The 14,881-nt window shown below is 43.5% G+C and overlaps 1 protein-coding gene across 2 annotated transcripts in view; it reads left to right on the forward strand.

Annotated features, from left to right (window-relative positions):
- Positions 1-14,881, forward strand: part of GRAMD1A (GRAM domain containing 1A) — a 59,362-nt gene that overhangs the window by 11,456 nt on the left and 33,025 nt on the right. Inside the window, exons 2-3 of one of the 2 annotated variants that reach the window (XM_032227233.1) lie at positions 4,050-4,266; positions 8,533-8,553. In XM_032227233.1, coding sequence (XP_032083124.1) covers positions 4,050-4,266; positions 8,533-8,553 — 238 coding nt within the window. Of the gene's footprint in view, positions 1-4,049; positions 4,267-8,532; positions 8,554-14,673; positions 14,710-14,881 lie in introns of those variants that run through there. The other variant, XM_032227235.1, reaches the window with a different exon arrangement.

Genomic DNA, 14,881 nt, shown 5'->3' on the forward strand with positions numbered 1-14,881 from the left:
GCAAGGAAACAACTGTCTACCAGACTTACAATGTTTCTATTCTCTTTAGATTAAGCTCATGGCAGCTGGGAAGAACTAAATAGATATTGGGCATTGGCAGCAAACAGCTTACCCTTTTGTGACAAGGCTCAATTATAGATAGTCCTTGATTTACAACCACAATGGGGACCAGAGTTTCCTTTACTAAATAAGGCAGTGTGTCTCACTTAACAATTTTATGGCCCTTTCCCCACAATTATTAAGCAAATCGCTGCGGTTGTTATTTGAATCCCACGGTGGTTAAGGGAATGCATCTCCTCTCATTGACTTTGTTGGGAGCCAGCTGGGAAGGTGGCAAATCACATGACCCTTCCCCCAGGTCATGTGACCGCCAATCACATGACTGCCAGCTGGGAAGGTTACAATCACATGACCCCAGGGCGCTGCAACCATCCTAAATACAGTCTGATTGGCAAGCATCACAATTTTGAACACGTGACGGTGAGGAGGTTGCATTCATTGTAAGTACCGGTCGTAAGTAACCGGTCGTAAGTAACTTTTGTCAGTGCTGTTGTAACTTCCCACCGTCACGAAACAAATGATTATGAATCAAGAATTGCCTGCACTCAATATCTATTATTTTAAATCAGGTTTTTTTTTACCCTCTAGCTAACTCTCCTTATGATTCCGAGAATGGATCAAAAGTGTTGAGGGTCATAATGCGTTTAACATTTGAACGATAGGACAAACAACCATCATTTTAACCAATCAAACTACTTTATAATCATGAAAATAGGAAAGCCTTTTTTTTAAAAATTGCCAAAAGACTTATATTTGAAAGGAGCAAGAAAAGCGGCCTCTTCCTTTCTTAGGATTTTTACACACCATCCCAGAACACAAAACTTCTTTGGCCAGCTTAGAATAAGCAAACGAAAAAGCAATTTCAGGCGGGATCATAAAAATCCAAGCTTAGCATTAAAGCCAACAAACAGAAAAGATGGAATGCAGTGCCTGGATTCCTGAAAGGTAGCTCTTTCTTCGTGAAAGTTTTCACATCCTGGTAACCCTCAACCAGAGGTGGGTTCCTACCGGTTCAGCCTGGTTCGGCTGAGTAGGAAGTAATTCAGCCAGACACGCAACTGAACCAGTTCTATTGTTGGTGCCGCCATCTTGATTTTCGATTCTGCGCCTGCTCAGAACAATCTTCATTACCAAAAACTTAATTCTTTCCCCTTTTCTAACGTGCGCATGCACACACCTTTTTAGGTGTAAATGTGCACACGCGCAGAGCATGTGTTTGGTGTAGCGTGCACACGCAAACATTTTTGCACGCCGAACCAGTAGTAATGCCGCCAGGAACCCACCCCTGCCCTCAACCAATGACTCTCAATGTTCTGGAGATCTCCCTTAGCAAAATCACCATCGCTTGTTGGCTAGAAAAATCCTATGGATGAAGAATAACTTAAAATTCTCCCTATGCTGGAAAAGTTACAGGTTTCTTTATTTTGGTATAGGCCAGATTTTTTGGGGGGGGGGTGCAGGATAGACCATGGAGAAGACAGATGCAGCTTGAAGCAGTGGTTAAGGAGTTCGGCTAGAAACTGGGAGACTGAATTCTAGGTCCTCCTTAGGCATGAAAGTCGCCTTGGTGACAGCGCCAGTCTCCCTTGGCCCATTCCATCCCACGTGGTGGATGTTGTGGAGAAAAATAGGAGGAGGAAGGAGTATTAGGTATGTTGGCTAACTTATAAATAATAATAATAAACAAACAAACAAGGATTGCTTTCACCAGTTGCTCGCTTCCCATCTTGACAGCGTCTCTGGGAATCTTTGCTGTCTCCTAAGGTGACCCAGGCTTGGGATTCGGATCCTGTTTCACCCCTTGAGAAATCACTTTCCTGTTTGCATTCCTCTGCACCCAAAATAATTCCTTGGATGGGAAGCGGATAATCCCACTGATGTCATTATTTGGCTTATCTTGACTTGGGCCCCCAAGGGAATTTCCGCATCTTTAAAAGAGTCCCTCAGAAGGGAGAATAGGAGAGGAAGAAAGTAGCAATGTCTCCAGATTTGGCGATCGTGGTTTTCAGAGCTGACAACGCGTCTACCGGGCTGAAACAAAACAGGTTTGGCTTGAGGCAGGCATTCCTGGTAGAGGTGGTTAGCAATGGCCAGGTTCCATATCTTGTTGAACAGTGAGGATGAGACACGGATCAGGCTGTAGAGACATGCACCCAAAAATGTTCAAATGAACTCAAGTTTACAGTTCACGGAGTACGTGGAGTACTTGACTTACAACCATAACGGAGCCTGCCCATCACGGTCGCAAGTTATGATGGTCATAGAGTGAGTCACCCACATATCCAAATCTATTTTTTGACCCTTTTTTGCAGTGATTGTTAAGCAAATCAATAGTTCATTATGGGCCAAAAACCAAAAAAAAGTAAATGCCAGGTTTGGCAAAACTGGCCCATAATGATTCGCCGAGGTGGCGCAGTGGTTAAATGCAGCACTGCAGGCTACTTCAGCTGACTGCAGTTCTGCAGTTCGGCTGTTCAAATCTCACCGGCTCAGGGTTGACTCAGCCTTCCATCCTTCTGAGGTGGGTAAAATGAGGACCCAGATTGTTGTTGGGGGCAATATGCTGACTCTGTAAACCGCTTAGAGAGGGCTGAAAGCCCTATGAAGCGGTATATAAGTCTAACTGCTATTGCTATTGCTATTGCTTAACGACCAACGGCAAAAAAAGTCATGAAATCCTGGTTGAGCTAACTGAGATGCTGCAAATGACTGTAAACCGAGGCTAAATTGATGAACGCCTGAAAGGAAGTAATGTAACCAGGATAGCAGCCATAAGAACTTCAGAACTGGGTTGTAAGGGAGGTCTGTTGTAACTCTGAAAGATTGTTAAATGACTGGTCATAAATTGAGGACTGCCTGTATCTTTTTTTTTCTTCCAAATATAGCCCAAAATGTGGCTATTGTGGGATAAATATGCAGGCATCCTTTCTTGGAATTTTCTGGGCAAAGGTTAGTTTTTTATATTTAACAATCAGACGGAAATGAATGTAATCTCACTTCCAATCTTGTTAGATTAATATTGCTTCTGCTCTATCAGCAGTGAGCATTTCTCTCTAATTTGCTTCCTTGCCTTCAGTTCTGAATAGGTGTATTATAGAGGGTCTTAAGTTCAAAAGATTCCCTGATGTTTGTGATCCAGGTTTATTTATTTTTTACATTCAGCCTACCTCGCTGGTTTGTCTTGAGGGGGAAAAAAGACAAACAGCATACAGGCTGGGGAATTCTGGGAGTTGAAGTCCAAGACATCTTCAAGCTACCAAGGTTGAGAAGCACCTCATAGAAGCAGCCTTGAGCATCTTAGATAGAAGGCAGGATGTTAGCATCAGAAAAGACCCCCCCCAAAAAAAACTGTGAAAAGAGGCTTGCACTGTCTGGATGTAGCTATTGAAATGCCAGGACTGTACAAGATGCTCTGTCAGTATAGTTGCATTCCTATAAAGTACTATGTTGGTTAGGAGTTTGGGAGGGTTACTTAGCATGGTGAACGGACGAAGCCAAATCGCTAACGCAGAAAATCGGTGTAGCGTGTGGGTTGAATGCAGCTCATCTGATGCAGAAAAGGCTGCTGGGTGGGAGCAAGATGGAGGAAGAGCTTCGAACTGGACGACCATCAGTTTGCAAGGCCTATCTTGATGGATGTTGTCTCTTTGAAGTGGTCCAGACAAGAACCAGAACAATGAATCCTAGCTCCATCTCTCCTGCAAGGTTGCCTTAACAGAATCTTGCAAGACAGGAAGTATTACTCTCCTCCTTTCTTTCTAGGGAAAGGTCCTTTCTGAAACACTTCCTCCCTCTGTCGACTGACTCATCTTTTGCATGACAAGTCTGCTGTTCTTCCTCCCCTCTCCAAGGCCATTCTCGCATCCCACTACAGACAGAGCTTGACATAGGAACCGATGCTTGAGCTGGGGCAAATTAATGCATGGTCTTGGCGGGATTTAGTCTTTCCAAGTGGCTTTCATGCTCATCATGTTTGCCTTTCTCCGCAGTGGCACCATCTCTCCCCGCACGACCCCCAGCAACTCTCCGTCCTTGAGAAAACGCCTCCTGCAGCTCCCTGCCCGACCGGCTCCAGAGCCACCTTTGGAGACCATGGTGGAAAAGGGCACCGATAGCCCTGCCGAACGGGGGACTCTGACGGCCACCCCTCAAGGCAACCCCGTCAACTACCCGCTCAGTGGACGCAGCTTTATCCGCAACAACAAGGTAAGATTGGGTGGGGGGGGAGAACGGTGCCTGTTTTCGAGATCTTGTTGTTGACATGCTTAGCCGGTGTGGTCCTTTTAATTGATTGATTTATATTTCATATTTCTAAACTTGCCCACCTCCTTCAAAGGGGAGAGGGGGTGCTCTCAGTGGCATACAATATAATATCACTGATCCATAAAACAACATAGAAAAATTAGACTTATTATTCTTGTGCCGTATCCGCCAACGGACAGTGGTGATCATATTGGCGATCCTGTTTTTATCAACAGCCGCACGAAAAAATGCTGTTGAGTTTTGTCCGAACCGGTCCTTTAGTTTTTAAATCCATGTTCTTCTTCTTCTGCCTTCAATCTTTCCCCGGAGGATTAAGTGAATAGCAATAGCAGTTAGACTTATATACCACTTCATAGGGCTTTCAGCCCTCTCTAAGCGGTTTACAGAGTCAGCATATTTCCCCCAACAATAATCCGGGTCCTCATTTTACCCACCTTGGAAGGATGGAAGGCTGAGTCAACCCTGAGCCGGTGAGATTTGAACAGCCGAACTGCAGAACTGCAGTCAGCTGAAGTAGCCTGCAGTGCTGCATTTAACCACTCCGCCACCTTGGCTCTTTTAAGTGAAGGATTTAAGTGAAGGATAGCGTATTTTTCTAGGTGTCACATCACATGTCCAAAATATTCTAACTTTTGTTTTTTGATGGTTTGGATGATCTCCCTTCGCTTTCCCAGGCAGCTTTTCAACTCTCCATTTCTGATTTTGTCAACCCAGCTTATACGTAACATCCGCCTGTAAATCCACCTTTCAAATGCTTCTAGTCGCCTTAAGTGGCTTTCTGCCAGAGACCAACTCTCCGCTGTGTAAGAGAAGGTTAGAAAAGATGCAACATCTGATAAGCCTGATTTTTCAATCTTAGGCTTATGTCGTGACTGCAGAAGGCCTTTTTCATTTTGAAGGATGCTGTTCGAGCTTCCTCTATCCTTGTTTTTACTTCAGAGGTCATGCCCCAGCTTTAAAAATGAACTGTAAACTTTAAAAAAAAAATGCATTTCTCCGTCATCTGGCAGCCCTTTGAAATAGGCAAAGGCTCTGCAAGAAATAGTCAAAGTCTCCTGTATTGAATTATAAGTTATAATAACAGAATCCTGAAATAGCAATAGCAATAGCAGGTCGACTTATATACCGCTTCATAGGGCTTTCAGCCCTCTCTAAGCGGCTTACAGAGTCAGTATATCGCCCCCACAGTCTGGGTCCTCATTTCACCCACCTCGGAAGGATGGAAGGCTGAGTCAACCTTGAGCCGGTGAGATTTGAACCGCCGAACTGCAGATAGCAGTCAGCTGAAGTGGCCTGCAGTACTGCACTCTAACCACTGCGCCACCTCGGCTCTAAAGGAGAACGAAGAGGGAAGGGAGGGTCTGAGGGAAATGCTGCCTTAGCACTTGGCCACATAGGTAGCAATAGGAAGAGCAGTTAGACTTATATACCACTTCATAGGGCTTTCAGCCCTCTAAGCAGTTTACAGAGTCAGCATATCGCCCCCACAGTCTGGGTCCTCATTTCACCCACCTCGGAAGGATGGAAGGCTGAGTCAACCTTGAGCCGGTGAGATTTGAACCGCCAAACTGCAGTTAGGAGTCAGTTGAAGTGGCCTGCAGTACTGCACTCTAACCACTGCGCCACCTCGGCTCATAAGAGGGAAAGGCTGACGGCATTTCCCTCTCTCTCTTATACAGTGTGCTGTCCCTCCCTCTCTCTCTCTCTCACACACACATACAATAAGAGGTCACCTTGGAAAGCACCCCTGTTGCACAGGTCTGGATTTCAAGCGCAGTATAGGAAGACTCATTGAGTAACTGAGTCCAATACACACACGCAACACACAACATACCCCCACAAAGTCCAGGAAAGCAGTGCAGGACTCAAACAGGCACAGCACAAACACCCAAGGCACAGAACTGGGCATATTGTTCCAGCAACACTCATGTCCTGGGGGGTGAGGTTAATTAGGCAATGGCGGTACAGCCCTAAGTTGCCTCCCCATGAGCAGTCTATTTCCTGACAGAACAATTAATCAGTGGAGCAACCTTGCCTCCAGAAGTTGTGAATGCTCCATCATTGAAAATTTTTAAAGAAGAGTTTGGACAACCATTTGCCTGGAATGGTTCAGGGTTTCCTGCCTGAGTAGGGCGTGGGGGGCTTGGACTAGAAGACCTCCAAGGTCCCTTCCAACCCTGTTATTCTGTATTCTGACTGGAATTCAGCTTGTGGTAATATCACAGCTCTAGGCAGTTTTCCTGGCTACCGTAATGTTTGCCCATTGTCTTCTTCTGGGTTACTTTTTCCAATTTCCCGCCAATGATCCAACATTTTCACTGATTTGGAGGCCACCCAATGCTGTGGTTCACCAACAAAAGGGCGAATGACAAAACCGTGCCCGACTAAACCGTGGTGACAAAACCGTGTTTTAAAGCGCTCCGACGAATGAGCGCTGAATCGCGCCGACAACAGCGCGGCAACAGAAGCGCACTGTAAAACTAAACCTAACCCTAAATCTAAACCTAACCCTAAACCTAACGCTAACCCTAACCCTAAACCTAACCCTAAACCTAACCCTAAACCTAACCCTAAACCTAACCCTAAACCTAACCCTAAACCTAAACCCTAAACCTAACCCTAAACCTAACCCTAAACCTAACCCTAAACCTAACCCTTACCTTAAGTTAAATCAGCTTTCTGTCGATGCGCTGTTGTAAAGCGCCCTTATGTCTCCGCGCTGTTGTCGGCGCGTTGATGACGTCGCGGTTTTAGCGACGCGGTTTAGTCGGGCACGGTTTTGTCGTTCGCCCTTTTGTCGGGTCACGAATGCTGCTGCTATCTGACCGGGCATTTAAACATTGCTCATCCGATGAGCCAGCTGAGGTTGCTCCACCAGACTAGCATTCTCTGAACCCCGAGTCTGACCAATACTTGGCTTCACGCTTCCCTCGGCAGACTCACCCGCCTCCTCTGAATTGCATCAGGAGAGAGGTTCCATCTGTGGGCGGAGCCATGTGCTGCCTCGGTACTTATCCTTAATCGCTTCTGGGAAGTGCGATGAGTACCGAACAAGTTTACAAGGAATAATGTAGTGAGTCACAAGGCAGCAGTCCCTGGCAAGTTCTAGCTTGCGCATTGAGGACCAAAGAAACGAGGACAAAATTTTCACGTCAAAATGGGTTGAGGGCCAAATTCGATGCATTTCAAAGCAGTCGAGTACAATTGTACAAAAGACAATCAAGGTAGGGCAATCCTGAATTTCCTTCTCGTACTTTCCTGTTTTCCCGGGCAACCTTCATGTATTACCAAAGGTTGCCATGGACTTTCCCCAAGATTGTCTCTGTACTTTTCTATGCCACCAGTCACGGTTAATAGAGTCCAGCATGGTGGAGTTCTTCCATTGGGATTTCCAGATTGCAGAATGAACTCTGCCAAAAGTTACCTTGAGACCTTCATTGCTTGATTATTATTTTTTTGCTTCAGTTATCTTGTTTGTTTGTCAAAGGCACTTCAAAGATGCTGGTTTAATTGGACTGTTTTTAACACAGATACTTTTTTCTGTTTTTTTTTCCTTTTCAAAACAAGTGTTTATTATATATGCACAATCAGATTTCAGATTTAGTTTATTTGTATGCTGCCCTTCTCCGGGAGGGACTCAGGGCGGCGAACAACTCAAAGGGGGAAAAGGGAACATAAAACACAATACACGTGATTAAAATAAACAAGAATCATACAACCATACAAGTCGAGAGGGGAGGGGAACTCATCAACCCCAGGCCTGCCGGCACAGCCAGGTTTTGACGGCTTTCCGGAAGGCGGAAAGAGGTGAGGGTCCGAATCTCCGCGGGGAGTATAACATATATACCATATTATAATATTGCATTCTATTACATTGCATTGCATTATATTATATTGATAATCTATATAAGCAGTCCTTGTTTAGCAACCACAATTGGGACCAGCAAACTCGGTCGTTATGCAAGGCGGCCATTGAGTGAAACTGTGACTGCACTTATGACCTTCCGTCATCTTTCTTTTGCTTGGCAGATCTGCAAAGCTTATAAATGCAAAGATTGGTTTCAAAAATTACATTTTCATCACCTATCTAACTGAACAGCCTATTCATAAAATTAATAAATTCACTACTTTGTTTAAGTCAGCCAGGTTTCAAAACAACTTTGGACATGCAAGAATTTTAACTTTCCTTTTCCTTTTTCTTTTTTTCAGAAAATGCAAAGCTGGTACAGTGTAAGTAGACAATGATGATGTTTTTTTTTAAAATTCTGCCTTTTATATGTAACTCAAAGCAGTGAGTAAGCCTAATACTCCTTCCTCTTCCTATTTTTCCCACCACAACAACCTTGTGAGGTGGGCTGGTCTGAGAAGTGAGGGAGTGGCCCAAAGCCATCCAGCTTCATCCCTAAGATCGCCTGGTTTCTATATCAGCACCCCCACCGCTACATCAAGTTGGCTGTTTAATATTGTTTTTATATCAGGGGGTTAAGAATAAAAGCTGTCAGAGGCTTAAAATATTTCCTTACAAGCAGAAGGATGAGAATTCATCGCAGAGATGTATTGCTTTACAATATCCCCAAATCCATTTGAGTTTCTAACTTAAAAGATCTTACTAAGGAGATCCTATAAATACTGTGATCGTAAATCCTTTATTATAAAGGGCAGTCCTTTATTTCAGGAAGCTGACCTTTAGATTTCTTTCATTTAATTATTTGTTTTCTGGGTTTTGCACTTGGTTATTTTTTTGGATAAAGCAAAATTATGAACCTTTTTAAAAAATTCCTTTCAGATTAGCCTCACTTTCAGGTTTGATCTTGAATTTTCTCCAAGAAAATATAGACGCTTTATCTGTAGAGTTCTGTAGAATTCACTTTACTTGAATCACTGGATGGAGTTAGCTCCCTCTGCATGTTTACCCAGAAACTGGATTCGTTGCTGCTTATCACAGTTGTCTGAAAGAAATACAACTCTGCATTTCAAGGGACATTTTCTTCCCTTTTCCAAGATAAGGCAGGGGAGGGGAAAAAAAAAGAATTTGTTTCCTTACTAGATTCCCACTAAGATTTAGTGGAAATCCTAGGTGAATTGTTTGGCAACACCGCCAATCCCCCAGCTTTCCTTTTAAGTGAACTTCAGTCACTTTTGACATATGTTGAAACCCGAAGTGCAAAAGGAGGTTTAGAAATGCTTCTTCTGCTGGGGATGATAAAGTTACCTTTGTGTTCAGTTCAGAACTGAAATGGACCGTGGTAAATTGCATTTGGGATTGGAAGAGTAGCTTTGAAGAACCGTTTCTCTGTGCCACTGGGTGTCCTGCCCTTGGTAGCTTGGGTTTGCTGTTTGCGAAGTCAGTACGTAGGTATTTATTTTGGAAATTTGTCCTGGCGTCTGATCAAATGATCCCCAAGGCAGCTTTCAGATTGTTTATATTAAACGACGAGAAGGTATTGCCTGATGGAGTTTTGTTTTCTTTAGAAAACGAAACAGTCAAAGAATATTTAAATAAACCAATCTGATTGAACTGAAGGGCGGGCGGGACGGAACCAAGAGGTAGTCTTTTTCTAACAACTGTTTGTGCTTGTTGATCAGAAAGGTCGGCAGTTCGGCGGTTTGAATCCCTAGCGCCGCTTAACGGAGGCAGCTGCCGTTACTTGTCCCAGCTTCTGCCAACCTAGCAGTTCGAAAGCACGTAAATAAATGCAAGTAGAAAAATAGGAACCACCTTTGGTGGGAAGGGGACAGCGTTTCGTGCACCTTCAGCGTTGAGTCACATGACTACGGAGATATCTTCGGTCAGTGCTGGCTCTTTGGCTTTGAAACAGATGTGAGCACCGCCCCCTAGAGTCGGGAACGACTAGCATGTATGTGCGAGGGGGACCTTTACCTAGCAACTGTTTGCAATCACAATGGTGACAAAACAGCAATTTTGTGAACGATCGTTGCCCTGACAAATTTTTGTAGGTCTGTAAAGCAAAGGAACGCTGAAAAAAAAAAGATTACAGGTAGTCCTCAACTTATGACAGTTCAATCAATGACTGTTCAAAGTTACAGTGGCATTGAAAAAATTGACTTAGGACCATTTTTCACACTCATGACCATTGTAGCATCCCCAAATGAAACAAACAAAAGGTTAAAAAGTTACAATGTGTATGTCATTACTTACCAAGCATGTCAGTGGTGGATTGCAGGCGGTATGCCCCGGTACGGGCATCCCGGAGCCTGCCCGGAGCACCTTACCTGTCTTTTAAAGCTTCCACGCTTCCGCGCATGTGCATGGCGCATAAAGCGCTCTGCTGAGCAGCTGAAGCGTCGCGGAGGCTCGCGGAAGTGGTAAGACCCATGTGCACGCTGCGTGAGTCCATGTGGACGCCGCCGGGCCCGTTCCAGTTGGAACGGGATCCAGAATCCACCACTGAAGCACGTCTAAATTATGTTATAGTAATCAAAATATATTTATAATCCTAAAGGCCTGTCGGTACCCGCTAATGTTTGGAGTTGAAAATTTTGATGGTTGCACTGTCCCAGGAGCATGTGATTCCCCTTTTGTGACCTTCTGACAATCAAAGTCAATGGGGAAGTCAGATTCACTTAACAGCGGTGTTACTAACTTAACAATTACAGTGATTCACTTAACAACCATGGCAGGAAAGGTCGTAAAATGGGGCAAAACTCACTTAAGAAAGGTCTCGCTTAGCAATGGAAATTTGGGGCTCAATTATGATCGTAAGTTGAGGACTACCTATTTGAGCACAGCCACGATTTCATTTACTGACGGTTTTGCTTAAGGACTTATTGGCCAGTCCCAATTGTGGTCACTAACTGAGAACTCCTTGTACATATAAAACAGCCATTGGATATTCTGGATTCGCTTGTTCACTTCGTGGCCATCTGATTCACTTCATGGTCGTAAAACGAACCCATTGTTTGCTGTAGGGTATTCTTGCCCAAACTTAAAAATTAAATGGTGGTTTTTAGCAAAAACATCGCCAAACGCAGCTGCTATAAATGTGGACTAGTTGCCAAGTGTCTGAAAGGTGGTGTGTATGTGTGTGTGTGTGTGTCTGTGTATGTATGTGTGTGTGTGTGTAAGTGTAAGAGAGAGCGAGACAGACAGACAGAGAGACAGAGACAGAAACAGAGACAGACAGAGAGACAGAGACAGAGAGAACTGGCTGTTACAATTTTGGAACCCAATCAAAAGTCACCTTGGTGAGGTCTGGCATAGCTTCAGATGGTAACTAAAGAACTGGTCATAATTCGAGGGCCACCTGTCCTTACAGAGCTGATGGGTTCTCCAATTATGGAGGTTTTTTCACAGCTACGTATCTGTTCTAACTGATTACGATGAATGGTTGTAGGAACTGGGCATGGCTAGTGTAATGAACAGAAGGACCAGGGGAGACATAATAGCAGTCTTCCAATATTTGAGGGGCTGCCACAGAGAGGAGTGGGGATCAAGCTATTTTCCAAAGCACCTGAAGGCCAGACAAGGAAGAATGGATGGAAACTGACCAAGGAGAGATTCAACCTGGAAATAAGGAGGAACTTTCTGACAGTGAGAACAGTCAACCGATGGAACAGGAGTTGCCTTCGGAAGTTGTGGGAGCTTCGTCACTGGAGGCTTTTAAGAAGAGGCTGGACTGCCATCTGTCAGAAATGGTGCAGGGTCTCCTGCTTGGGCGGGAGGTTGGACTAGATGACCTACAAGGTCCCTTCCAACTATTAATCTGTCTCGGAGACAGTTGAATTATTTTCCCACCACATTGCAAGAAGGTTGGATTGGATCAGCCTCGTGGTCCCTTCTATGATTCTTTTTTTAAAATTATTATTGTTGTTGTTGTTGTTGTTATTATTATTATATTATTATACTACAATTGTATCACAGCGGCCAGTTGTTTCGCCGGATTTGGCATTGGTTACTAGTCAGGCCCCACCCAGGGGCCTAGGACATCGTAATGTATTTTCGTAATATGCGTGCAGATCCAAGCAGTGCGGCTTTTTGCATTTGACTGATGGTAGTTTTGTCAATTTTTAACTGTTTTAAATGTAATTCCAGTGCTTTTGGAATAGCACCCAGTGTGCCAATTACCACTGGAATTACCACTGCTGGTTTGTGCCATAGTCGTTGAATTTCAATTTTTAAGTCCCGGTATTTTGCGATTTTTTCATGTTCCTTCTCAGCGACCCTGCTATCACCTGGTATTGCGATGTCTATGATTGTGACCTTATTTTTCTCAACCAATGTGATGTCTGGTGTATTAGGCGCCAGTATTTTGTCGGTTTGTATACAGAAATCCCACAAGATCTTGACCATCTGATTTTCGGTGACTTTTTCAGGCTGATGTTCCCACCAGTTTGTTGCTGTTTTAATATTATAATTTTTGCACAAATTCCAATGGATCATTTGTGCTACTGAATTGTGCCGCAATTTATAATCAGTCTGCGCGATTTTTTTACAGCAGCTGAGTATGTGATCAACAGTTTCATCAGCTTCTTTGCAAAGTCTGCATTTGGCATCATCAGAGGATTTTTCGATTTTGGCCTTAATGGCATTTGTGCGGATAGCTTGTTCTTGCGCAGCCAGGATTAGTGACTCTGTTTCTTTCTTTAATGTACCTGTTGTTAACCATAACCAAGTTTGTTTACTGTCCACTTTATCTTTTATTTTTTCCAGAAATTGGCCATGCAGTGCTTTGTTCTGCCAACTCTCCATTCTTGATTTTATCACATCTTTTCTGTATTCTTGTTTCGTCTGTTGGGCCTTCAGTAGATTTTTGTTCTTTACTTCGATTAATAGATGTTCTTGACTTTCTTTTAAATAATCAGCCAGTGCATGTTTTTCTTCTTCAACTGTTTGCTTCACTTGTAATAATCCTCTGCCACCTGATTTTTGGGGGCAGATATAGTCTATCAGTATTATTATTATTATTATTATTATTGTTGTTGTTGTTGTTGTTGTACAATTGTATCACAGCGGCCAGTTGTTTCGCCGGATTTGGCATTGGTTACTAGTCGGGCCCCACCCAGGGGCCTAGGACGTCGTAACGTATTTTCGTAATATGCGTGCAGATCCAAGCAGTGCGGCTTTTTGCATTTGACTGATGGTGATTTTGTCAATTTTTAACTGTTTTAAATGTAATTCCAGTGCTTTTGGAATAGCACCCAGTGTGCCAATTACCACTGGAATTACCACTGCTGGTTTGTGCCATAGTCGTTGAATTTCGATTTTTAAGTCCTGGTATCTTGAGATTTTTTCATGTTCCTTCTCGGCGACCCTGCTATCACCTGGTATTGCGATGTCTATGATTGTGACCTTATTTTTCTCAACCAGTGTGATGTCTGGTGTATTATGCGCCAGTATTTTGTCGGTTTGTATACGGGTTGTTGTTGTTGTTGTTGTTGTTGTTATTATTATTATTATTATTATTATTATTATTATTATTATTATGTTAATCTTTGGTGAGTTTCACAGTCTTTGGACCTGGTTTGTAGCTCAACAGCTCGAGTCCTAACCAAGGACCTAGGAACTGTTAAGGTAACGTTGGAGGATATAAATTGTTCCAAGTAGGGTGGTTTTTTGTAGAATCAAAATGTTCAAGTCCAATAAATTTAGAATTTTCAAATAGCGAGGTAGCCCTTTGGGTATTGCTCCAAGGGCTCTAATTACAATGGGGACAACACACTGTTTCTTTTTCCACAGTCGCTCAACTTCAATTTGCAAGTCCCGGTACTTTGTGATTTTTTTCTTGCTGCTTATCTTCAATTCGCACTGTCAACAGATATTGCAATGTCAATGAACCAAACTTTTTTCTTTTCAACTATTGTTATGTCAGGTGTGTTGTACGTCAAGTGCCCGTCAGTCTGAATTCTGAAATCCCACAAGATCTTGACTTTTTCATTCTCTAGAACCTTCTCAACCTGATGTTCCCAGTAGTTTTTGCTGTACGCATAATAATAATAATAATAATAACAACAACAACAATTATTATTATTATTATTTGCGATCCTGGTTTGGTTCTGCGCAATACTTGGCTTTAGACGTCCTAGGAAAGTTCTTGGAGGTCAGGTGAAAAAGATAGAATATAAACAGGCAGAAGAGTAAATAAACCATTGTTGACTGTCCCGGGTTTGATTTGGAACAGAGGTCAATCCTCACATCTGTCTCTGGGACCACATTTATAGGCATCTAAATTCCACCCTGGCTGTGTTCACACAGTGCACCAAGTTTTAGTAGTTAAGTTTTAGTAGTTTAGCATTTGGCTCAGTGTCTAAGAGGCTGAGCTTGTCGATCAGAAAGATCAGCAGTTCTGCGATTCGAATCCCTAGCGCTGCATAACGGAGTGACCTCCCGTTCCTTGTCCCAGCTTCTGCCAACCTAGCATTTCGAAGGTACGTAAAAATGCAAGTAGAAAAATAGCAACCACTTTGGTGGGAAGGTAACAGTGTTCCGTGCACCTTTGGCATTTAGTCATGCCGACCACATGACCACAGAGATGTCTTTGGTCAGTGCTGGCTCTTGGGCTTAGAACCGATGAGCACTGCCTCCCTAGAGTCAGGAATG

Source organism: Thamnophis elegans, chromosome 12, assembly GCF_009769535.1.
Source record: "Thamnophis elegans isolate rThaEle1 chromosome 12, rThaEle1.pri, whole genome shotgun sequence".
NCBI classification, from domain to species: domain Eukaryota; kingdom Metazoa; phylum Chordata; class Lepidosauria; order Squamata; family Colubridae; genus Thamnophis; species Thamnophis elegans.